Raw genomic sequence first — 27,139 nt, 5'->3', positions numbered from 1 at the left:
CAGTATTAACTTATACATAACAGACTTGGGTAATGAAAGGAAGAGATATTAGCATAGTGCAGAATAGAGAACTAAAATTCCTGAGGAATAGAATGGGAGTTACAAGAAGAGACAGAGAAATGTCAGCTAAGATGTTACAGGTATGACAAAGAAATGCAGGACTCAAGGATACCCGAAGAATACATGGAATAGAAGGGTTCTTTCCTTTTTATGTTTTCGTGTTTGTACTTGTCTCCTCTTTCTATTACTTCCTCTTCCCACCCTAACCTGTCAATTTGTTTATCCTATTTATTCATTCCTATTCATGCCTATATTGAGCATACAAGATTTATTACAGAAGGTTTAAAAACACTACTGAACAAACTAGGTAGAAACTTAAGTTTCCATATAACTTAAGAAAAGATACACTGAAGTAGACAGATGTGAAATGTAGTTTTACCATATATACTGCTTTCCTTTAAATGAAGAAAGTTTGCAGTTTGGGAATTATGAAAGCTTTATGGCTTAGTTCAACTTGTGATCCACTACTGAGTCAAACAAGAAACTTCCAAGAAAAAATTCGGTCTAGTTTAATCAATCTTGGCTTACCACAAGAAGTACAACCTAACATGCAAAACTTAGGAAGTGTTGACTTGGAAAAACTTACCGCATCATGAAAGAGGAGTACAACATTTCTTCAACTTGCCAACATAAATTCTCAGATTTCTGCCAAGAAAGGCCTTTCCCCTTCACAAAGAACTAATGCTATAAAGATGCTGTCATTACAACATTCCTGCTTCTGTTGTAAAGGAGAACTTCTTAGGAACAGACATTACAGGATCAGGAGTACTATTGCTGAGTATATGAAGAAATGATGTGGGTTTGAAATATTTGAAGAAGTAGGTTCTACTAAATGTGTGGATATAATAGCTATTGATAGAAGGCAGAATAGTGGCTTAATAGTTGACCTAACAACAACATTTGAAAGTACAGCTCATAAGATGACGATGTTAATGATGAAAGGAAAGAAATTATAAATCTTGCTTCAAATATCTGACAAAAGAAGACAAAGTGGAAAGATGAGAAGTCAGAGAACTGTTGTTTGATGCTCATAGAATAGTTCCAAAATAATCAATTTTGCCAAAGGCTTTAAGATAAATTCATCCACAATACAAGTAATAGCCCTATGTGTGTTATAGGACTCTCTGTATATTGTACACCATGATCTGTATGGTTCCATTAAAAAATAAAATTAAGTACTTCCTCTGCAAAGTAGCTGCCTTTGGATTTCTCATTTATAATTTTTTTTAAATGTATGATTTTTTTTATCTTTAAATGAATTATTGGGCTGTATCTCATGGCAAACCTTGGTAAAGAGCAGCTATCCCTCAAAGATTTTCTCATACCTAACTCCAAAATACACGTACTCTAAATAACTGAAAATAAAAATAACAAAAAATTATAATACGTCTTAATTACCTTCGGGTCATCAATGACGCCAGACTGTATAAGGTCCCAGCTGCGAGGTGGTTTACAAGGTGGAGGAATAACACATGAACGTGGTGAATCCTGGATCTCTTCCTCTTTGATGTCGGGGATTTTATTACTTTCCTCACTGATTTCCTCATCTTCTGAGGATGGAGGTAAATATTTTATAAGCTTCATCCCTCCAGACTACAACATAGTAAACATCAAAATAAGAAATCGTAGAAATATATAACATAAGCAGTAACATTTTATTTACAAATCATAAAAATGACTGTGATACTGAGCACTTAAAAATCATAAAAGGAAACTTAACTGTTTATTTATAATGAGTTCTCTTTTGCTTGTGGTTCAACATTGCTATATTATAAATAAAATAAAAAAAACACACACACACACACACACATGAATTAACTCCGTAATTTTATCATCTTCTATTTGCAATTAGCTCTGTAGTCACATTCGGATCCACATCTCTCATCATTAAATCATTAAAAACTGAGTCTATCCATTTTTGTCTTAGTTTCCCTCTTCTTCTTTTACCTTCACGCCTGAGACCATTATTTTCCTACATAACCTATTGTAGGTTCAGGAGAGGTTATGGAAGATTTACACACTTTCATCCCCCCAAGTGTGTACTTGTGGTACCAAATTCACCATAGCCCACATTCTCGCAGAGTGCGCAGATCTCTCAGACTTAAGATGGAACCTCAGACTGCAGGAGACACTCAAATTCATACTAGCCAATGACTAGAATACTGCTGATCCCGTCATTTGCTTTATGTGTAAGAGTGGATTAATCAATTGATTAATACTGATTAATAAATATATTTAATTTCAGGTGTTCTGTTGCTTTTTAATGTGAATGACCAATCAAACAATAACTACCGATCTGCATTTAGGGCAGTCGCCCAGGTGGCAGCTTCCCTATCTGTTGTCTTCCTAGCATTTTCTTAAATGATATCAAAAAAATTGGAAATTGACTGAACATCTCCCTTGGTAAGTTATTCCATTCTGTAACTTCCCTTCCTATAAACAAATATTTGCCCAAATTTGTCCTCTTGAATTTCAACTTTATCTTCATATTGTGATCTTTTCTACTTTTAAAGACAACACTCAAACTTATTCGTCTACTAACGTCATTCCATGCCATCTTTCCACTGACAGCTCGGAACATACCACTTAAATACAAAGTATGTTACAAGTGTTATTATTTTTTATATCCACCTATTCAATACAAAGAGATCTTTTTAGAAATGAAATATTATTATAAAACGTTAAGGGACATGTTTCGCCCATATTAAGGGCATCAGCCTCAAACTCAAACCTGTATGGTAAAAAATCAGGATCCTGATTGCTCTTACAAGTCATAAAAAGATGATATCATTGTAGGTGTCTGTCCAAACATACAAATTGTTAGAATGTCCTTGGCTAAAATTGCAGTATCAAGCTGCATGTCAAAAGTTCACACGATTATACTTTCTGGAGCGTTCAAAAATTGTTGGGGTAGAGTAATAAACAGCTCAGTCTTTATAATGAAACAGAAATGTGCCTCCTTGAATACTTCTGTTAGAGGATCAGAAAAAGCAAAGCTGATAAACTGTCACAGATGCCAACTTCGTATCTTGTGAAAAGACAACAGCCTTCTTAAGTGGCTGTTCAGCTGCCTATAGTCTATTTAACTGGCTGAAGGAGTGAAAGTCGAATGCGTTATGATAAGATAACTGTCTTCCTTAAGTAATTGTGGGAGTAAGGAAAAAGCATTAGGTTGTCTATAGATGTATTTATCTTGTTTGGAGGAGCAAAATTCGAAGGTTTTTCGACGCTGATAGAGTCTGTAACAAGAGGAGAGTGAATGCTTAGGAAGGTATTTTTGAAGAGAATGTGGGTTTAAAAAATAAAACATGGAAAATGTATAAAACACTTACTCTTTCGTCTGTAAAGATGTAAATTAGTTATGGAAAGGTTAGTTGAAGAAAAACAACGTTATGTGTAGGTTCATTTATTTCTTTGACTGTTATGCAGTTGCTATGGTAGCGTTGAATGCCTGACACTTGTGCTTCTAGTATTGTATCGATGTGAGATTGGCAGAGGAGGGTTTTGTGGAGGGGAGGGGTTAGGCGGAGCATTAAGTTTATGTGTTGTTGGTTGCGAGAGATTTGCATGGTCGGACAGGGAGGGAGTCGTGTTGGGTTGCGGGAGAATTGTAGGGGCGGACATGAAGGGAGTCAAGTTAGTTAAAGTAGTGGAGGTTCTAGAAGATGTTAACTTAAGATTTTTAAGAATGTAGTTATGTTTTGAATTTAGAGTTTGCAATAATTGGGTAAACTTTCGTATAATGGATTCTTGACCTCAATTAAATAATTGAGGTTTAGATTTTTGTTGTAGTATTGGTCCAAAATTATATAGATGGTTTCAAGTTCATTCATCAACTTTCCTTTGTTTACTCTTTTAAAAATTGTGAGGTCTCTTTCTATCGTCGTGAAGTGATGTCCTGTTTCTTTCATATGCTCATAGCTGAAAATTTATTGTGCTTAATGGCATTATAGTGTTCTAAAAGTACCTAGTTTGAAAACTCCGGCCTGTTTGACCAATATAAGAGACGTTGCATTGTGTAACATACTTTGTATTTACGTACATTTCAATACGGACCTAACATGACAATTATAACGTGTAACATACCACTTAGTTGAGCAGCTCGCTTCCTTTCTCCCAAGTCTTCCCAGCCCAAACTTCGCAACATTTTTGTAACGCTACTCTTTTGTTGGAAATCACCCAGAACAAAATGAGCTGCTTTTCTTTGGATTTTTTCCAATTCTTGAATCAAGTAAATCTGTTGAGGGTCTCCTGCACTGCAACCATACTCTACTTGGGGTCTTACCAGAGACTTATATATCCTCTCCTTTATATCCTTACTACAACCCCTAAACACCCTCATAATTATGTGAAGAGATCTGTATCCTTTATTTACAATCCCATTTATGTGATTACTCTAATGAAGACTTCTCCCTATATTAACACCTAGATATTTACAGTGATCCCCATAAGGAACTTACACCCCATCAATGCAGTAATTAAAACTGAGAGGACTCATCCTGTTTGTGAAACTCACAACCTGACTTTTAACCCTGTTTATCATCATACCATTGCTTGCTGTCCATGTCACAACATTACCGAGTTCATTTTGCAGTTGCTCACAATCTTGTAACTTATTTATTACTCTATACAGAATAACATCATCTGCAAAAAGCCTTATCTCTGATTCCTCTTCTTTACTCATATCTATATTATTATTATTTATTATTTAGCATATGGCAACACAGTGGAATATATAACAATATATAAATCATATACTAAAATAACTAGGGCCTTATTACTATTAGACATGAAACAGAGTATACAATGACATTGTATGTATTTATATAGTGAGAGTCAATTTGTCTATCCAAGTAATAGCATCTGGAGTCAACAATAGAGAGTCCTTCAGATCTCCCGAGTATGACATAATACTATACTGCTGCACAATGTGTTGGATGGTCTGAGGAGTCACTCCACAAACACAAGATGGATCAGAAATTTTGCTCCATTTGTAGAGGAAGTCATTACATACTCCATGGTTTGTAGGAATCCTGTTGGCAATTTTCCACGTACGTCGAGGCAGATCAAAACTAGCTTGTTTAGTTTGGGTATTTAAAACTTATAATGTCTGGTGGTGCATGCTGGATTGATTTTTCTTCCCAATGATCATTTATATTGAAGCCCGTATTGAAAAGTTCAACAGCAGATTTAATTGCTGGATGTCTGGATTTTAACCTGCCAGATATTGCACTTGGAATGTAGTCATGAATTGGAAGGTCCGGGTGATCCAATATTTTCCTATATTCACGTAACAAAGCATCCTGTCTTCTCAGTGCAGGTGGATGAATGTGACAAAGTTGGAAGCCAAAATGTTGGTGTAGTTTTTAGACAACCTGTGATTGTACGCATTGTAGTATTGGGCTGGATGTAAAGTTTACTGGTATGGTTGCTGTTTAGCCAGACTGGAGCACAATATTCTGTTGTACTATAGACTAGTCCCAGTGCAGAGCAACAAAGTGTTGCAGCTGTTGATCCCCATGTAGTACCACAAAGCTTCTGAAGGATGTTGTTCCTGGAACGGATTTTGGCTGTTGTATTATTCAGGTGTTACAAATCATGTCAGCGTTTTCTGGGCTTGTAGGCCATGGTCCAGGAGAGAGTGAATGCCCCGACGTTTCACCGAAGACTGCGTTCGGCATTGTCAAGGGTTCCGACTGACTTCGATAGCAGCGAAGCTCTCAGTGGAATGAAGTGCTGTTGTAATTCCACCTACTTATATAGTGCAGGATACGGTACGCTGCTCGCCTATTGGCCGCTATGGTGGGGGGTGGTCGCTGATTGGCTGTTCTTCGGCCAATGGTTGAAGCGTTAGGGAGCCCGATGTACACTGACCTGCCTTGGCGGAGACAGGCAGCTGATCACCCGTTGCCTTCTTCTGGTCTGCCGCGGCTATCGTGTCCTTCAGGGTTAGAGCTTTCAAGACTGGAAATCAGGCTTTGTTTACCCGTTCAGATTCCTCCTTACTGTTGAAGCTGTTGGTGTGCTTTAGGATTTCAATTGCTTCCCTCTGTAGCCGGGCATGATAACACACAGTAGTTGACAGTACTTCGGTGTTGCTGTACTGTATGTCATGGCCTGCTAGCAGCGAGTGTTCAGCGACTGATGATCTATCTGTCTGTCCCAGCCGGCTATGTCTGTTATGCTCCTTCAGTCATGTGGCGATGCTGCGTTTGGTAGTCCCTATGTATACCTGGCCGCAGCTGCACGGGATCTTGTAGACACCTGCTGTGGAGAGAGGATGGCGCTTGTCTTTGGCAGACCTAAGCAGTTCCTGGATTTTCATCGTCGGCCTATATATGGTTTTAACCCCATGGGACTCCAGTAGCCTCCCTATTCTGTCAGTTACTTTCTCAATGTACAGAAGAAAGGCTAGCTGCCGTCCGCTCCTCTTTTTTTCTTGGTTGTTGGACGTCTGGGATGGAGTGCTCGCTGAATATCTTTAGAGCTGTACCCGTTTGTGAGTAGGGCCCTGTTGAGGTGGCTGAGTTCTTCGTTTAAATGCTGAGGTTGACAAATTCTCTTAGCACGGTCGACTAGCGTGTTAATCACTCCGTATTTTTGTCGTGGGTGGTGGTTGGACGTCTTCTGAAGATAGCGGTCTGTGTGGGTCGGCTTGCGGTATACTGTGTGTCCCAAGTTTTAATCGGCAGTCTACATTACCAAACATCGAGGAAAGGGAGCTTTCCCTCGTTTTCTGTCTCCATAGTGAACTGAATACTGGTGTTAATACTATTCAGATGCTGTAGAAACAGCTGTAGTTGTTTCTTTCCGTGGCTCTAGATCACAAAGGTATCGTCTACGAAGCGCAGCCACACGTTAGGTTTCAGTGGTGCGGTCTCGAGTGCTGTTTCTTCAAACTTTTCCATATAGAAATTTGCTATCACCGGACTCAGCGTGTTGTATACAAGGAACTTAGTATACAGTAACACAACATAAAGTTTATTGCTTCAATAGTTTTATACAGTATTTACAAGAAATATAACTAAACTTTTCTTGAAGGTTGATTAATTGCACGCAGTTAATGCTGATATTAAAAGGTAAACTGAAGGTCTGTGGCATATATACATTTATACAAGTGAGAGTCCTATATACACATTCAATTCTATCTTGTTGAGATTGTCTGTTCCAATGAGAATGTCCCTGGATAGTCGAAAACTATCTGCTGAGTAATAATAAGTGTAACTCGTAGCGAGAGTTCGTATTAACAGGAAGCTATTATTAGGCTTAGACTTGCAAGGAACTTGCATTAATATTCTTAATTAGCAGAATGCTAAGAATAACGTCAGAGCACTGGGAGGACTTGAGGGAGTAGCAGAATGCTTGACTCGGGGCTCGACATGGCTATGGGGATCAGGGAAAGTGAGGCAATGTCCAGAGGTGAAACCTCACGGCCAGAAATCAGTCCACCTGTTCAAACACATTTTAAAGAGGATGCCTCCGTGTCTGACTTGCGGTGTGGTCTGGTCGTTGGACACTGGGGTAGTCCTGGAGAGGCGAGGAATGTTGCTCCTTATATAGCGCTGGCTGACGTCACAGACGAGCATGCCAGGCGCAGTGCAGTCACCTTGTAGTCTCTGGAAACATCGGTGATGCGGCGGGCTGCGGAGCTTGTAGGCGCGGAGCTTTAGGTGCAGAGGACACACACAACACAGAGGACTGCCCATGGCGACGCCGTCCACTTGTTCATAGAAATTGCCATTTTACAGAAAATAGCTTGTCATGAGGCAGTGGCTGAACAAGTTGGTAATGTCCTCGGGAAAAATCCGGGCGATGTGGTCCATGGCCTCATTCACAGGTACCTTAGTGAAGAGCAAGACCACATCAAAGCTGACAAGCGGGTCTTCGGTTTCTAGCTGGTTGTTATTCAGTTTTTCTATGAAGTGGCCTGAGTCTCTGATGTACGACGGCAGCTAAAGCCTTTCTGCCGTATATCGAGAAAGTAACTGACACAATAGGGAGGCCACTGGAGTCCTATGGGGTTAAAACCATATACAGGTTGACGAAGAAAATCCAGGAACTGCTTAGGTCTGCCAAAGACAAGCGCCATCCTCTCTCCACAGCAGGTGTCTACAAGATCCCGTGCAGCTGCAGCCATGTATACATAGGGACTACCAAACGCAGCATCGCCACATGACTGAAGGAGCATAATAGACATAGCCGGCTGGGACAGACAGATAGATCATCAGTTGCTGAACACTCGCTGCTAGCAGGCCATGACATACAGTACAGCAACACCGAAGTACTGTCAACTACTGTGTGTTATCACGCCCGGCTACAGAGGGAAGCCATTGAAATCCTAAAGCACACCAACAGCTTCAACCGTAAGGAGGAATCTGAATGGGTAAACAAAGCCTGATTTCCAGTCTTGAAAGCTCTAACCCTGAAGGACACGATAGCCGTGGCAGACCAGAAGAAAGCAATAGCTGATCAGCTGCCTGTCTCCGCCAAGGCAGGTCAGTGTACATCGGGCTCACTAACGCTTCAACCATTGGCCGAAGAACAGCCAATCAGCGACCACCCCCCACCATAGAGGCCAATAGGCAAGCAGCGTACTATATCCTGCACTATATAAGTAGGTGGAATTACAACAGCACTTCATTCCACTGAGAGCTTCGCTGCTATCGAAGTCAGTCGGAACCCTTGACAATGCCGAACGCAGTCTTTGGTGGAACGTCGGGACATTCACTCTCTCCTGGACCACGGCCTACAAGCCCGGAAAACGCTGACATGATTTTTAATGCCGGCCGTTAAAGCCTCAACTGCTACATATTCAGGTGTTGTTGATAAGTTAGCGATCTGTCAAGCATGACACCCAAATACTTTGGAGTAGGATTATATTTAATTAGATTTTCATTAAAGTAGATTTTCAGTTGTTGGTTTGCCTGTTTGTCATGAAGATGAAAACATGAAGATTCTGTTTTACTTGGGCTTGGTGTGAGTCGCCACTTGTGGTAATACTGCCATAGGACTGAAAGAACATCTGTCAATATCCTTTCAGTTTCCTCTATGCATTTTCTACTGATGCCAATGGCTAGATCATCTGCATAACCAAATTTCCTACTTACAGAATGAGTGATGTCTGCAATATATAGGTTGAAAAGGATTGGTGCGAGTACAGAGCCCTATGGAAGACCGTTTTTCAAAGTTCTTTGCTTACTGATTTCCTTGCCCAGGATAACTTGGAAATATCTATCACATAGCATGTTATTTATTAATTGGGCCAGAGTTCTGCAGGGGATCACTCTTAAGAATTTTAAAAGGAAGCCCTCCTTCCATACTGTGTCATAGGCTGCTGTCAAATCAATAAATACTACAGACGTCTTCGTACCATCTTGAAAGCCTGCCTTGATATAAGTCGTAAGACTAAGGACTTGATCAGTACAGCTCCTCCCTGTTCGGAAACCAGCTTGTTCATGTGGGATATGATCCATAATTTTGCTGTTGATTCATTTTAGAATTAATCTTTCCAGTAGTTTATAGCAAGCACTGAGGAGAGCTGAGGAGAGTTTTCTGCCTTATTTGTTTCCTTTCCTGGTTTAGGAATTGCTATTATTTTTGTTTCCTTTAGCTCTTTAGGAATCGACCAGTCTTCAGGATATCACTAAAGAACCTTGCTAACCATAGTTTGGCATATGGATCAGTATTCAGTAGGAATTCATTATGTATACCATCAAACCCACAGGCTTTTCCAGCTTTTATGCTTTTAAGAGCTGTAAGAACCTCTTCTTGCATAAATGGTTGTGAATATTCTGTATGAGTTTGGCAATTAGCTTTGACATTTCTAAGTTCCTGTTTTACCATTCTTGTATGTATTTTATCTCTTGGAGATCTTGATAAAGAGACGATTTGATAAGCAACTTGGTTAGACGACCAGGATTTCCCTCCTCTGAACTGGTGGGGTAGCTCCAAGCTTCTTCAATAAGCTCCAAGCTTTTCTACTGGAATGTTTGAAGTCAAGATTTTTATAGTTTTCATCCATTTCTCCCGACAAGCTACATCAAGTGTTCTGAGCAGTTCCTCTATAATTTCATTGTCATCACTTCTGAGAAATTCTTTATAAAGGTCCTGACTTACTTTATTCCAACCATTGTTGTTATATATAAGAAAACATAAACTTGAGGAATTCCCCTCTTAATAATTACAGGGTCAGATAAAGCTTTGCCAACTCTAATTCTTTGAGATCTATTTTCTAGAAATATAGCCACCCATTCAGTCACTCTTTTGTCTAGTCCAAATGCACTCATTTTTGCCAGTAGTCTCCCACGATCTACCCTATCAAATGCCTTAGAAAGGTCAGTCGCGATACAGTCCATTTGACCTTCTGAACCCAAGATATCTGCTATATCTTGCTGGAATCCCACAAGTTGAGCTTCAGTGGAATAACTTTTCCTAAACTCGAACTGCCTTCTATCAAACTAGTTATTAAAATTTGCAAACATGTCTAATATCAGAAAGAATGCTTTCCCAAAGCTCACATGCAATGCATGTCAAACTGACTGGCATGTAATTTTCAGCTTTATGTCTATCACCCTTCCCTTTATACACAGGGGCTACTATAGCAACTCTCCATTCATTTCATAAAGCTCCTTCATGCAAACAATAATCAAATAAGTACTTCAGATATGGTGCTATATCCCAACCCACTGTCTTTAGTATATCCTCAGAAATCTTATCAATTCCAGTCGCTTTTCCAGGTTTCAACTTTGTATCTTCTTGTAAATGTTATTGGTATCATAGGTAAATTTTAATACTCCTTTAGTATTATTCACCTCCTCTATCTGGTCATTATCCTTGTAACCAACAATCTTTACATATTGCTGTGACTGAATACTTATGCCTTTTGACGATCTTCACATACACACTCCTCTTGTTCATTAATGATTCCTGCAATGTCCTTCTTGGAACCTGTTTCTGCCTTAGTGTACCTATACATAATCTTCCATTTTTCACTAAAATTTGGATGACTGCCAATTATGCTTGCCATCATGTTATCCTTAGCTGACTTCTTTGCTAGATTCAATTTCCTAGTAAGTTCCTTCAATTTCTCCTTACTTCCACAGCCATTCCTAACTCTATTTCTTCCCATTCTTCACCTCTTTCTTAGTCTCCTTATTTCTATGTTATAATAAAGTGGGTCTTCAACATTCCTTACCACCTTTAAAGGTACAAACCTGTTTTCACAATCCTCAACAACTGCTTTAAACCCATCCCAGTGTCTGTTTACATTTTTATTTACCGTTTTCCTTCGATCATAGTTACTTTTTAAAAACTCCCTCATGCCTGCCTTATCAGCCATATGATACTGCCAAATAGTCCTACTTTTAAGACCTTCCTTTCTATCACATTTATTTTTAACTACGACAAAAACAGCTATGTCATCACTTCTATCTATTACTTTGGTTTCTCTATAGAGCTCATCTGGTCTTACCAACACCACGTCCAAATATTCTTCCCTCTAGTTGGTTCCATTACTTTCTGAATCAGCTGTGTTATCATATTAACTTATTTGCCATTTTTTTGGTTATGCTTCCTATTGTTCGCGGTGATAAGGGAACAAGGATCTGGAAGTCAAGTCGGGATGACATAAAAATGTAGGAAAAGGTAGGAAAGGGAAATGTAGAGTAGTGGATAGGAAAAGACAGGTGGAACAGGGTCATGGGAGGGAGAAGAGGGAGGAGGAAGTAGCTTCTGCAGCTGTCAGGAAAGATAGGACTGACCAGGAGGGGAGGGGATTGAATGAGGTGGGTAGGGTTGAGGCTCTGGTCATGGGGGATTCCACTGATAGACATGTGAGGAAAATTTGTGCAGGAAAGGGAACCAGGGTAGAGTGTTATCCAGGAATTAGGTTGAGGCAGATGTTGAGGAAAGTAGAGGAGAAGGAGGAGGGAAAGGAGAAGGTGGTAGTGTTTCACGTTGGTACCAACAATGTAAGGCAAGCAGGTATAAGTACCAACATAGTAGGAGATGTGTAAGATCTGGTAAATGCAGCACGGGTGATAGACATGTGAGGAAAATTTGTGCAGGAAAGGGAACCAGGGTAGAGTGTTATCCAGGAATTAGGTTGAGGCAGATGTTGAGGAAAGTAGAGGAGAAGGAGGAGGGAAAGGAGAAGGTGGTAGTGTTTCACGTTGGTACCAACAATGTAAGGCAAGCAGGTATAAGTACCAACATAGTAGGAGATGTGTAAGATCTGGTAAATGCAGCACAGGTGATATACATGTGAGGAAAATTTGTGCAGGAAAGGGAACCAGGGTAGAGTGTTATCCAGGAATTAGGTTGAGGCAGATGTTGAGGAAAGTAGAGGAGAAGGAGGAGGGAAAGGAGAAGGTGGTAGTGTTTCACGTTGGTACCAACAATGTAAGGCAAGCAGGTATAAGTACCAACATAGTAGGAGATGAGTAAGATCTGGTAAATGCAGCACGGGTGAAGTTTAAGGAGGCGGAGATTGTTATCAGTGGAATTCTGTGTAGGAGGGATACTGACTGGAAGGTGATTGGGGATTTAAAAGAGACTATAGAGTGGGTATGTGGGAAACTGTGAGTGAGATTTCTAGATCCTAATGGGTGGGTAGGAGATAGCGATCTGTGCTCAGATAGCCTTCACTTAAACCACAGGATGTAGCGTGGAAGGTAGAGTTCCTCAATGAACTGGAAGCACATATTGTTGGAGATGGATCATGATAATGGGAGATCTGAATGCTCATGTGGAAAATGATAGAATGGGGTATGAGAATGTTCTGGGCCCATATGGGTATGGTGATAGAAATGAAGATGGAGAGAAACTGTTGGATTTTTGTATCAGAAATAACCTGATAATAAAGAACACATGGTTTATGAAGAGGAATAGCCATAAGATCGGCTGATACAGTTGGGACAGACAGTATGGAACACTTATTGATTTTATAATAACAGACTGAAAATGGGGAAGATATGTCATGAATACGAAGGTAAACTCCAGTGAAAGTATAGAAGGTAATCATAGATTATTAATTGTGGAATTAAAACAAGTAAAAATCCCTGAAATTGTATTGAAGAAGAAACCAAAGATCAGGATTTGGGAACTGGAGGAGGAGGATAAAAGAATGGCATTCTAAGACTGTATAAAAAGGAAATTGCCTAACATGGAAATACAAAGTGGAAAAGAATAGTGGGACAATTTAAGATAGCCATTTGTGGAAGCAGCAATTGAGGTATGCAGGAAAACAAAAGCAAAGGTTAAGGGAATGGAGGCACAGTGATGGATAGACAAAATAAAAGAGAAAGGAACAAGGTGAAGAAAGAAATGGATAAGGAAATGCAAAAAACATATCAGAGGGATGAGAATAAGAAAGAAAGATTACATGTTGAATACAAAAGATTGAAACTACAAGTAAAGAGGATTATCAAGGAAGAAAATGAGAAATGTTGGGGAGAGTTTACCAACAAAATTGAGCAAGATAGTCGAGGAAATCAGAAACTATTATACAGAGTAATAAAATCGAAAAGAATAAATCAAGAAAAAATCAGGGTATTAGAGAGAAAAAATGGATCCATCATGACAAAAAGGGTATTCAAAAGGTGATGGCAAAGTATTTTGAAAAACTTTATAATGAGGATGACTGCTCGGAAGAAGGAGATAAGAAAGTGGAAATAATAGATGGAGAAAAAGAAGAGAACCCGATAACATGGTTGGAACTTGAAAAGCAGTGAAAGCAATGACCAAAGGTAAAGCAAGTGGAAAAGACGAATTCAATGCCGATATGATTAAGGCAACAGGAAGCATTGGACTACAGTGGCTGTACAGAACCCTCAATGCCATATGGAAAGATGAAAGGATACCTGAAGATTGGCAACAAGGAAGAATTGTACCACTGTTCAAAAAAGGAAATAGCGCTGAAGACCTTTGATGTTAGGCCCCTTTAAACAACAAGTATTATCATCATCATCAAAAAAGGAAATAGGAACAAATGTGAAAATTACAGAGGTATAACCCTATTATCACATGGGCTAAAAGTAATAGAGAAAGTCATAGACAAAAGACTGAGGGATATAATAGAAAAACAGTTAGAGAAAAAACAATATGGCTTTAGACCGAATAGATCAACAATAGATTTGATATTTACAGTGCGAACAATAATGGAAAAACATCTGGAAAGGAACAAGGAAATCATATTCGTAATTTTGGATTTGGAAAAAGCTTATGATACAGTAAAGAGAAAACATGTATGGGAATGCCTACTGAAAAGGAATGTACCAAAATCATTAATTAACATGATAAAAATGTTGTATCATGAGAGTAAAAGCAGTGTATAAGTGGGGAGTGGTGACTCTGAAACATTTTATACAAAAAAAGGTCTCAAGCAAGGAAGTGCACTGTCGCCATTATTGTTTATTATATTGATGGATGAAATCATAAAACGTGTAAAACAGAGTATCAGTAGTGATGAAGTGAATGCTTTGGTATTTGCAGATGATGTGGTGATTTGGGGAAAGGGAGAAAAGGAAGTACAAAGGAGACTGGACATATGGAATGAAAATCTGGAGTTTGGAATGGTAATTAGTAAAAAAAAGAACTGTAGTATGCACTGTGGAAAAGAGAAAAAGAGAAGCCAAGTGAACATAGACGGAGAGCGGTTAGAGAATGTAGAACAGTTAACATATCTGGGTAGCATTATTAATGGAAATAATGAAATCAACACTGAAATTAATAACAGATTAAGTAAAGGTACAACATTTTATCATCAAGTCAGAGAGCTTTTATGGGATGACAAAGTACCCAAGAGAACGAAATTAACATTATATAAACAGCATTTCATACCAATTGTAACATACGGACGAAGAGCTAAATATAGAACCGTTAGTACAGAACATACAGAAAGCAAGATTGAGGTGATTCGGACATGTAAAAAGAATGGGAAAGGAATGGGTAGCAAGAAGGGAACTGGAAAAAGAAGTTAAGGGAAAGAGACCAGTTGGAAGACTGAGAAGAAGGTGGATGATCAGATTTGGAAGGACATTAGAGGAGCTGGATTGGATGTGGTGGAAGTAATGAAGCAGGAAGAGTGGAAGAACAGAAAGGAGTGGAGGAGGCTTGTTAACCACACCCGTGCGATTGGAGTGGGACATTGATGATGATGATGATGATGATGATGATGATGATGATGATGATGATGATGATATAATATAATTTCATGTGGCTATTTATAGCTGGGTGCAAACCTTGTAAGGCAGACCCACCGATGAGGATGGGCGGCATCTGCCATCTGCAGGTAACTGCGTGTTATTGTGGTGGAGGATAGTGTTATGTGTGGTGTGTGAGTTGCAGGGATGTTGGAGACAGCACAAACACCCAGTCCCCGGGCGATTGGAATTAACCAATGAAGGTTAAAATCTCCGACCCAGCCGGGAATCGAACCCGGGACCCTCTGAACCAAAGGCCAGTACGCTGACCATTCAGCCAACGAGTCGAACATGATGATGATGATGAGTACACAAAGATCACACGACAATAAGGTAATTAACATACTACTACACTACAGTAATACTTAGTCGTACTATACTTTTTATTCTACAACACTCTAAGAGGATGAAAACTGCCATTAATTACTGAATACCGAAAGGAAGGCTTAAAATAATTTTTGTTTATTTTAAATTAATTTTCAAATTCCCCCATTTAATAAATTTCAATTTTTGTCTCCACTTAATTTGTTCAGAGAGGATAGTACCTCTTAAAACAAAAATTACCAGCATCACTTCTCCATTTGCCTCACATGATGCCACCACAAAACCTGGTTTATGTGTACAGTTTCATCCATCATTTTTATTCCTTACTTACTGTAGCTTTTATTTCTTCATTCCAATACTCTCCTTCCACTGTTTCCACCCGCTTGTGCCAGCAACCATTGTTACTAATTTTATGTCTGTTACTTCCAATTTATGAACAAGATATCCTAAGTTCACCCAGCTTTCACTCCCATACAGGAAAGTTGGTCCGAAATCACACCATCATAAATATAGTTTTGTTTAAGAACTTATCTATTGTAATAAAATACTATTAATCACAACTGTGAAATCACCGCATTAGCTTCACAACACCTTGATTCAATTTCAGTTAGTATCCTACCACCCTGAGAGAATACCGTACATATCCAAATTATTTGAAATGATCTGCCTGTTCCAGTTATGTATTACTCCTAATATGACATTTAATCATCTTAGATGTTTCCCCTACTGACATCAATTTAGTTTTGGGAATATAAATTTTCATATCATACTTGCTGCACCTCTTTTCAAGTTCCAAGATATTTGATTGCAGACTTTCAGCACAATCTACTATAGAGTAATTTATATAAACCAGGTGGTTTTCAAAACAACCCCATTTCCATCTGATAGCAGATTGGAAAATGCAATTGCTTTCTAAATGTGAAGAAACTTTGGGAGATTCACTTACCAACATTTGCCACTATAGAGTAATTTATATAAACCAGGTGGTTTTCAAAACAACCCCATTTCCATCTGATAGCAGATTGGAAAATGCAATTGCTTTCTAAATGTGAAGAAACTTTGGGAGATTCACTTACCAACATTTGCCAACAATATGCAAGTTATTCTTTGTTACCTTCCAATTGTTCCCTCAATTTTGCTTGTTGCTTGTTGTTTTAGCACTCATTTGCATAAGACGCAATACACATTACCTCAGCACAGGTTATCAGTGAAAAATTATTGTATTACAAAGTCCATCATAGCCATGCAAAGGTTTTTCAGGAGGGAGTATATTGGCTATAGTGAAAGACGATGACGACGACGACGATGATGATGATTGTTGACACCCCTTTAATTGCTATATATTTTAACAGATGCCAAGGTGTCTAAATATTGTTTCAAGGGGGATTTAACATGCCAGAAGTAATCAAATATGGAGTAGTAGTATTTATACATCCTCAGATGTTTTCAACCTCAACATGGATGGATCCCACTACCTTAGGATAAGAAGAACAATGACTAAGAGACTACCCCACTGACACAAAGTATTGAAGAATCTATATACTGTACATCAATGTTGGCTCATACTTCTCATGAAGTACGAGCCAACAAAGTGACTACTCTTGCCCAAATTATAGAACACAAATATGTCTTAAATCTATACCACACTGATTTCTGTCTTCTAAAGATCAAAGTACTGTAATCTACAGGTCTTAATGATATCAACCAAGCTCTTACCTGTGGTTTAGCAGCAGCTTCAGATAGCTGGCTGTCATTCCATGTATCACTATCTTGATCATCTACTTTCTTGTCACTTTCCTATAAGAGAGGATAGAAAAATGAAGATTCTTTAACAAAATCGAGTCAATTTTTGTTTGTTGATTATGCAAGCAGAAATGCCATAAGTCATCCCACTCAAAATCGTGTGGAAGAATCCTGGACTAAATAGCTGGAAAGTGAAAAACACTGAACCAAATAGGAACTCACTCACTCACTCACTCACTCACTCACTCACTCACTCACTCACTCACTCACTCACTCACTCACTCACTCACTCACTCACTCACTCACTCACTCACTCACTCACTCACTCACTCACTCACTCACTCACTCACTCACTCACTCACTCACTCACTCACTCACTCACTCACTCACTCACTCACTCACTCACTCACTCACTCACTCACTCACTCACCACCACTCACTCACTCACCACCACTCACTCACTCACTCACTCACTCACCACTCACTCACCACTCACTCACTCACCCACCACTCACCACCACTCACCCACTCACTCACACACTCACTCACTCACCACACTCACTCACTCACTCACCACCACACTCACACACACACTCACTCACTCACTCACTCACTCACTCACCACACCACACACTCACACTCACTCACTCACTCACTCACTCACTCACTCACTCACTCACTCACTCACTCACTCACTCACTCACTCACTCACTCACTCACTCACTCACACACTCACTCACACACTCACCTCACTCACTCACTCACTCACTCACTCACTCACTCACTCACTCACATCACTCACTCACTCACTCACTCACCACCACTCACTCACTCACACACTCACTCACTCACTCACACACTCACTCACTCACACACTCACTCACTCACTCACTCACATCACCCACTCACTCACTCACTCACTCACCTCCACACTCACTCACCACTCACCACTCACTCACTCACCACTCACTCACTCACTCACTCACTCACTCACTCACTCACCACCACTCACACACTCACTCACACACTCACTCACACACTCACTCACTCACTCACTCACTCACTCACTCACTCACTCACTCACTCACTCACTCACTCACTCACTCACTCACTCACTCACTCACTCACTCACTCACTCACTCACTCACTCACTCACTCACTCACTCACTCACTCACTCACTCACTCACTCACTCACTCACTCACTCACTCACTCACTCACTCACTCACTCACTCACTCACTCACTCACTCACTCACTCACTCACTCACTCACTCACTCACTCACTCACTCACTCACTCACTCACTCACTCACTCACTCACTCACTCACTCACTCACTCACTCACTCACTCACTCACTCACTCACTCACTCACTCACTCACTCACTCACTCACTCACTCACTCACTCACTCACTCACTCACTCACTCACTCACTCACTCACTCACTCACTCACTCACTCACTCACTCACTCACTCACTCACTCACTCACTCACTCACTCACTCACTCACTCACTCACTCACTCACTCACTCACTCACTCACTCACTCACTCACTCACTCACTCACTCACTCACTCACTCACTCACTCACTCACTCACTCACTCACTCACTCACTCACTCACTCACTCACTCACTCACTCACTCACTCACTCACTCACTCACTCACTCACTCACTCACTCACTCACTCACTCACTCACTCACTCACTCACTCACTCACTCACTCACTCACTCACTCACTCACTCACTCACTCACTCACTCACTCACTCACTCACTCACTCACTCACTCACTCACTCACTCACTCACTCACTCACTCACTCACTCACTCACTCACTCACTCACTCACTCACTCACTCACTCACTCACTCACTCACTCACTCACTCACTCACTCACTCACTCACTCACTCACTCACTCACTCACTCACTCACTCACTCACTCACTCACTCACTCACTCACTCACTCACTCACTCACTCACTCACTCACTCACTCACTCACTCACTCACTCACTCACTCACTCACTCACTCACTCACTCACTCACTCACTCACTCACTCACTCACTCACTCACTCACTCACTCACTCACTCACTCACTCACTCACTCACTCACTCACTCACTCACTCACTCACTCACTCACTCACTCACTCACTCACTCACTCACTCACTCACTCACTCACTCACTCACTCACTCACTCACTCACTCACTCACTCACTCACTCACTCACTCACTCACTCACTCACTCACTCACTCACTCACTCACTCACTCACTCACTCACTCACTCACTCACTCAGTAGGACGGGGAGTATTCGTACTGGTAAAAGAAGAATTTGTAAGCTTCGAAAAAGTTCAGGACTAGAAAAATGAAATTCTAGGTGTAATGCTCATCTCTAAAAAATTTAGGTGTTAGGTCTTTTGTTAGCCATTCCTTCAAAAAAGCAATGCTCTTAACTGTATTAATTAGTTTGATCTTTAAGTTTTGATATATATATATATATATACGTTCCATTTTGCCTGGTTGGCTACGCTATCGTGATCTATAATCTTCATATACATACTGACATTATAATGAACACATAAACGCTGTAACACACAATCATTTTTCCTCAATAGGTCAACACATCAAAGATTTACAAACACAGGTTCACGAATATCGAAAATGACATGCAAATCCTAAACATAAACCCCAAGGGCCCCCTGCTCAATATAACAGAAGAATTTTACATCTGTCTACATCAATATACTAATCCTAATTTCAATATAAATGACATCACAGAAAAAACTAACATCATTTTCAATACAGTCATCGCCGCTCTAAAACACAGTTAACTTAAGAAAATCAATAAACAAAACATGACACGTGACAGAGAACTACCGAACGACACACCTAGCTTCACCCCTACCCCCACAACAGCAACTCTCCCTACCCCTCTGCCCCTTCCCCTCATAGCAGGCAGTGTGAGCCCAAGATGAACACGAAGCAGTACACAGCGAGCTCTCATACCAAACACAACTCAACCACGCTAACAATAGGAAGTACATATTTAAATTAGCACACACAATCCTTAGACATTCCTCCAATATAAAATATCACTCATACGCAATCTTATCTTCCACAGATAATCATAACACCAACGCACAGCTACAGATGGGAAAGGAGCTACCATCTTGGGTCTAATGCCACTCAAGTTTTATAAATGTCACAGGACAAAATGATTTTATTTTAACATAAAACAACAAGATTCAACACATAGCAGAGCTGAACACATACATTTTTATCCCAGTTGTATCTACACACCTGGAACTTTTTTAAATTTCCAAAGTGTTTTATTCTATGCACATACATGAAGACAAAAATCTTTTATATAAATAACAGGACAATTTTACAAGCAAATCATATTATTTGAGCTTAAAAGAATCAACCAAATACACAACCATGACAAAAGACTCAAATACAGAAGTCAACTAATGAACTGAGCAATACGCAAGATACAAACATTTATGTGCATGAAGTGTTCTTATATATGTTGTTTTTAGTCACATATACTTACAAGTTACCTTTAAGTTAAGATAGTGTTGTACAAACCAATTTTAAGTTTAAAGTATGTTATTATAGACATATACTTACAGTGTCACACATAGTGGCACACATGTCAGTTCCCGATTTGACATGCCCTTCTTGGACGTATTTAAACATTTGTTATCATATGGCATACCCCAGACAAAGTAATATAAATCATTGCTTGATGTACTATATGTGAATGTATTGTTCAGCTGAGAATGACCCAAAACTGGGGTCGAAACCGGTACTGTAGTACAAAGCGTGTTTCTTAAGTAAGGTCCGTTTTGTTGTAGACACTAGTAGTTCGCGCACATATAGCAATGAGCATCTGCATCGTGTACCGGCATGCCTCGGGAACAACTGTGTTCAGTTTCAGCTCTGTAGCTAACCTGTACGGTTCTGTTCTGTGCTTTCAAAATGTTTAAGACCATTAACTCACCCACCGCGAGTGAGGTTCGGTCAGCGATACGGTTTTTGTCAGCAAGGAAGCTGTCTGCTGCAGAAATTCATCGACAGATTTGCGAAGTGTACGGTGATACTGTTATGAGTGAAAGCAAAGTGCGTGGGTACGACAATTCAAAGATGGCCGTGACAACATCCATGATGAGGACTGCTCCGGTTGCCCTTCTTTGATTACAGACGATTTGGTGGCTTTAGTTGAAGCGAAGATTCGTGAGAACAGGCGCTTCACAATAAGAGGTCTCTCAAACGAATTTCCTGACGTGTCGAGATCAGTGCTTTACAACATTGTTTCTGAACACCTAAAGTTCAGGAAACTGTGCTCCCGTTGGGTCCCGAAACTCCTAACATAGGACCACAAAAACCAAAGATTTGAGTGTGCGATGAAGTTCTTGACTTGTTATGACGAAGAAGGTGACGGCTTCTTGAGTCAGATCATAACTGGAGATGAAACATGGGTTTCGCATATCACGCCCAAATCGAAGCAACAGAGCATGGAATGGAGACACACACACTCGCCTGTAAAGGTGAAGGCCAAACAGACTCTGTCCCTGACGGTGTATGCAGTCTAGCTCATTTAACTGTTCTCTGCTTTTCGTGAACATTGTGAGGCAGTGCCAAACATTGTGTGTGCCGTGCTGATGCTCGGAAGATTACGCATTACTTGTTTTAAGTGACTTACATTCCACTTCGTCTGAATTTTACAGTGCCTACCCCCATCATTTTTACATCGCCTCTTCAACTGATATTGCGTGGACTTGACCGTTAACTTCTTTCTTACTTACGCATTGTTTATTGAGTTATAATCGGCTGATGATGACCCAGACTGGGGTCGAAACCGGTACCATTTCCACTTTTAATTAAATAAGAATGTAATCTCTACATCTCTTATTTACTTGTATTGAATAGGTTGAACACCCTATTGTTATTTTTTCAATTTAACTGTGAGACTCTGTCCCAGCGCAAAATCATGGCGTCGGTGTTTTGGGATAGGCATGGTGTTTTGTTGGTCGACTTCATGCAACGAAGAACCACTATCAATGCAGAAGCGTACTGCCAAACCCTGAGAAAGCAACGCAGAGCAATTCAAAACAAAAGACGCGGCATGCTGACAAAGGGAATTGTCCTTCTCCGTGACAATACAAGACCTCACACTGCAGGTCAGACCCGCGATTTATTGGACAGTTTTGGCTGGGAAGTTTTAGACCACCCATCCTACAGTCCTGATCTTGCGCCGAGCAATTACCATCTGTTCCTCCACCTCAAACATCACCTCAGTGGCAACCATTACAATGATGACGACGACGTTAAAACGGCAGTGAACTCTTGGTTATCGGAGCAGGCGGCAAGTTTCTATGAAGAGGGTTTTTAAAATTGGTTACAAGGTATGATAAGTGTTTGAACAAACTTGGCAACTATGTCAAAAAATAGAGAGAAGTATGTACTTTTTGAAAATAAATTTACTTTATTGAAATAACCTTTCGTTGTGTACTTATTTTCAAACGGACCTTACTTAAAAAACACGCCTCGTATATTATTAATAATTATAATAAACAAGTATTGATAAGGTGGAATTTCTTTCCTATTCATAATTGTGTAATTTGTCAATATGGATATGAAGATTATAGATTACAATACCGTAGCCAACCAGGCAAAACGGAACGCATACAGATATCAAAACTTAAAGTTCAAACTAATGAATGCAATTAAGAGCCATTGCTTTTTTGAAGACATCTCTAAAAATACTGTAATAGGCAATTTGACAGTTTTGGGGTGAATAGACCTGGAAGGGGTGATGTTGACACTGAATTATTTGATAAGACAATGAGCTATCTGGGGAACGACACAGAAAAGAACATGATTGTAGCGGGCGATCTTAATTTACCAAATGTTGACTGGGAAGGTAATGCGATTGACAGAAAGCATGACCAACAAATGGTAAATAAGTTAATGTGGGAAGGACACCTGCTGGAACCAACTGGAGGGAAAAATATTCTAGTCGTAGAGCTAAAAAATCCAGAGAAATTGAAGTGATAGTTGGTATAAGAGATAACGAAGCTGTTTTTGTCATATGTTAGTTAAAAATAAATGTGATAGAAAGGAAAATTGTAAAAGAAGGACTAGTAGGAAACACCATATGGCTGATAAGACAGGCATGGAGGAGTTTTCAAAATGTAATTATTATTACTTCCGCAACCACCCTGATATTTATTACACTAACTCAATCACTCACACCCTAATCTGTTTTACTACAAAATAACTATTGCAATATAAGAATCTCATATTTGGGTTGTTTCGTATTGACTGTATAGTATAAGAAAAATATACAATTGGTCCACCTAAGTCCATACACAGATGTGTCGTTAAAAAGAAGCAAAAACAAGGTACATGTTTCAGTCCCTTTGGGGCTTATTCAGCCTTAAAAATACAATATAATGTTAATAAAACTAAAACTTAACACAAGAAAATTAGTCCTTATGAAAAGTTAATTCCAAAATATCTTATCTATTGTGTGCTTTTTCTTAGAGTTCTTTTTAGGACACATTTGTGTATTGACTAGTGTTGGTGGTGGTGATTTTTGTTTTAAGAGGAAGTACAACTAGGTAATCATCCTCTCTGAACAAATTAGTGGCCTCTCTGAACAAATTAGTGGAAAAGAAATTTGAAATTTAAAAAAAATGATTTATTCAACGTAGGAATTTGGAAACGCAGTACAAAATAAAACAAAAAAATGTTTGAATTAGGCCGAAAAATTACTAAAAATCGAAAGGGAACATATGTTCTCTGAGTAACAGTACACTTGTAATTTATATACCCTTGATTAATCCACTGTCGCACATAAAGCGGATGACGAGATCAGCAGTAGTCGCGTCATCAACCAGTGTGTATTCGAGTGTTTCCTGCAGGGCGAGGCTCCGCCTGTGAGGATGTGGGCCACAGTGAAGTTGGCACCACAAGAATACACTGGGGGATCTTTCCTCTTTAGGAGATAAGATTGCGTAGATTGTCCAAGACCTATCCTCAGCCTACACAATACTATGGCCTCTCTTCATGAAGGCTGGAAAGAGGACCACCACACAATGGTTGTCTTCTTAATTGCTCTCAGCTTGTTGGGAGTTCAGATAGCTAGCCACTCCGATTCCCAGGACACCAACATGGTTCGATGTAGCTGAGAACAAATATCATTAGCAGGTACATTGATAGGTCTTGGAGGTAAAAGTACCGCTTACTTTGCAGCTTCATCCGCAAGTTCATTTCTCGCAATCCAAACGTGGCTTAGAAACCACACGAAAGTGATTCTGGTGCCAGCATCACTTAATCTGGCTAGAAGGTCATGAATCTGCTGCACCAGGGGGTGTTGCGAGAAACAGGTTTCAATAAACTGCACAGAACTTAACAAATCGGTACACATAAGAAAATGGTTTCTTTCGTCACCCAGTGCAAACTGCAGAGCTTCTAAGATGGCGTAAAGCTCCACAGTATACATACATACACTAGGAAGCAAGATCTTCATGCTCATATCATCAGTGATGAAAGAGCAACAATTTTCTCTGATTTTAGAACCATCCGTGAAGATATGTCTCATGGCCAGATACTGGTGAACGAAGTCCTGGAAATACCTCCAATAAACGGAGGAATCTGTGTTAAACTTGGGTCCACGGAGTGGATCTAGATGTATATTGGTCACGGAACTAACCATGGAGGTACCTCACTAAAAGTCTGTTCAAGACAACCACAGATAACTATATTTAAATCATGACACAATCTATCAATACTATAATCTATCAGCTTCATTGTCCGTATTGATGAATTGATGAATAGATTTTGATGCTGAGCCATAAGCCACACTACAGTCCACTTGGGAGAGGAACGTTGCCGTGTAAAAACGTAGCAGCATAGCACGGTCAGTCCCCCACGAAGTGCCACTGAGAAAATTAAGCATGTTAAGTCTCTTCATGCAGGCAACCTTCAACTGACGGATGTGGGACTGCCACGTTAGTCTCTTATCAAAATGGAGACCGAGGAATCTGCAGGTGTCTACCACTGATAAGACACTATTTTGTAAGTGGAGTTCTGGTTCATGATGCACAAGCCGACATCGACAGAAGTGTACAACTGAGGTTTTCGCTGCTGAAAATCGAAAACCATGTCGCAGGCTCCATCTGTCGATTCAGTTAATAGCTTGCTGTAGCTGCCTCTCAGCAAACGCCACCCTTCTGGAGCTGTAATGTAGAGCTAAATCGTCTACATACAGTGATGGAACGACTGTGGGCCCAGCAGCGGCAACTATACCATTGATGGCGATTGCGAACAGGATGACAGTCAGTACAGATCCCTGAAGAACTACATTTTCCTGAACGTAATATTGAGAAAATGCACTCCCTAAGTGGACTCAAAAGAGCCGGAGGTGCACGATGTTCTCAATAAGCATTGGCAAATTTCCCCCAAATCCCCACTGGTGTAGTGTGGAGAGAATCCCATATCGCCAGGTAGTATCGTAAGCTTTCTCCAGGTCAAAAAGCACGGCGACTACGTGTTCTTTCCTGAGAAAGGCCTCCTGAATGGCACTCTCCAGTCTGACCAGATGATCAGTGGCAAACAGCTGAGAACAGAAACTACACTGGTAGTCAGACAAGAGACCTTCCTTTTTCACGGCCCACACAAGATGTCGGTTAACCATTGTTTCAAATAGCTTACAACCAGGCGAGTTGGCCGTGCGGTAAGGGGCGTACAGCTGTTAGCTTGCATCTGCAAGATAGTGGGTTCGAACCCCACTGTCGGCAGCCCTGGAGATGGTTTTCCGTTGTTTCCCATTTTCACACCAGGCAAATGCTGGGGCTGTACCTTAATTAAGGCCATGGCCACTTCCTTCCCACTCCCAGCCATTTCCTATCCCATCGTCGCCATAAGACCTATCTGTGTTGGTGCGATGTAAAGCAACTAGCAAATAGCTTACAAAGGCATATTGTAAGGCATATTGGCCTATAAATATCCAGAAGTTTTGGATCTTTATTTGGCTTGGGAATTGGTATCACAATTCCCTCACGCCATTGAGATGGAAACACTCCCTCACTCCATATTCTGTTGAATAGGGTGAGGATATCCTTTAAACATCTATCTGATTGTGGATTTTGTCCGGTCCTGGAGCCATGTCTCTGCATTGCGTAAGTGCATTCTGCAACTCCTACTCCATGAAAGGCACGTTGTAGGGATGCGAAACACTAGAGGCGAAAGAGAGATGGTGTGCCTCTGCTTCGTGCTTAATTGGTAGAAATGCAGAGTTGTATCTCTCAGAGCTGGACGTATCTGTGAAATGTAACAAAATATGGTCTGCAATGACTGAAGGAATCATAACTATATCTCCATTAATGGAGGTTCCAGGGAGTGAGGGCACATTCTATATTCTGACAACACGGCAGCGTTTTCTTCACACTTGTGATGACGGAGTATGTGCCCTCATGGAAGAAACATACTTTTCCCACGTCGCTTTCTTACTCTCTCAAATATAAAAACAGGCCTTCGTGTGCAGACTCTTAAATGCGATATGATTGGTCATCTTAGGATTCCGACGATAATGCTTAAAAGCCCATCGGCGATCACGTTTGGCTGCTGCAATTTCGTCAATCAACCATGGGACTTGTTTCCAGGGGGGAATACTGCATGAGGAAGGAATTGTTTCCTCTATAGCAGCCAAAATTCCAGTAATAATGGAAGAAACATGGTTGTCAACGGACTCCAGGATATCATCGGCCATCACTGCGCATTTTGAAAATTCTGGCCGATTTGCCCACT

General features: G+C 40.3%; 1 protein-coding gene across 1 annotated transcript in view; it reads right to left on the bottom strand.

The window, feature by feature from the left end:
* The window catches only part of LOC136857458 (uncharacterized), a 374,657-nt gene that overhangs the window by 304,326 nt on the left and 43,192 nt on the right, over positions 1-27,139 (bottom strand). The window contains exons 5-6 of the mRNA XM_067136132.2: positions 17,301-17,381; positions 1,459-1,653 (exon numbers count right to left, since the gene is read on the bottom strand). Coding sequence (XP_066992233.2) covers positions 1,459-1,653; positions 17,301-17,381 — 276 coding nt within the window. The remainder of the gene's footprint in view (positions 1-1,458; positions 1,654-17,300; positions 17,382-27,139) is intronic.

Source organism: Anabrus simplex, chromosome 1 (genome assembly GCF_040414725.1).
Source record: "Anabrus simplex isolate iqAnaSimp1 chromosome 1, ASM4041472v1, whole genome shotgun sequence".
Lineage (NCBI taxonomy): Eukaryota > Metazoa > Arthropoda > Insecta > Orthoptera > Tettigoniidae > Anabrus > Anabrus simplex.
Note: the sequence above shows the minus strand (reverse complement) of the source record. Positions and strands in the feature narration are given on the sequence as shown.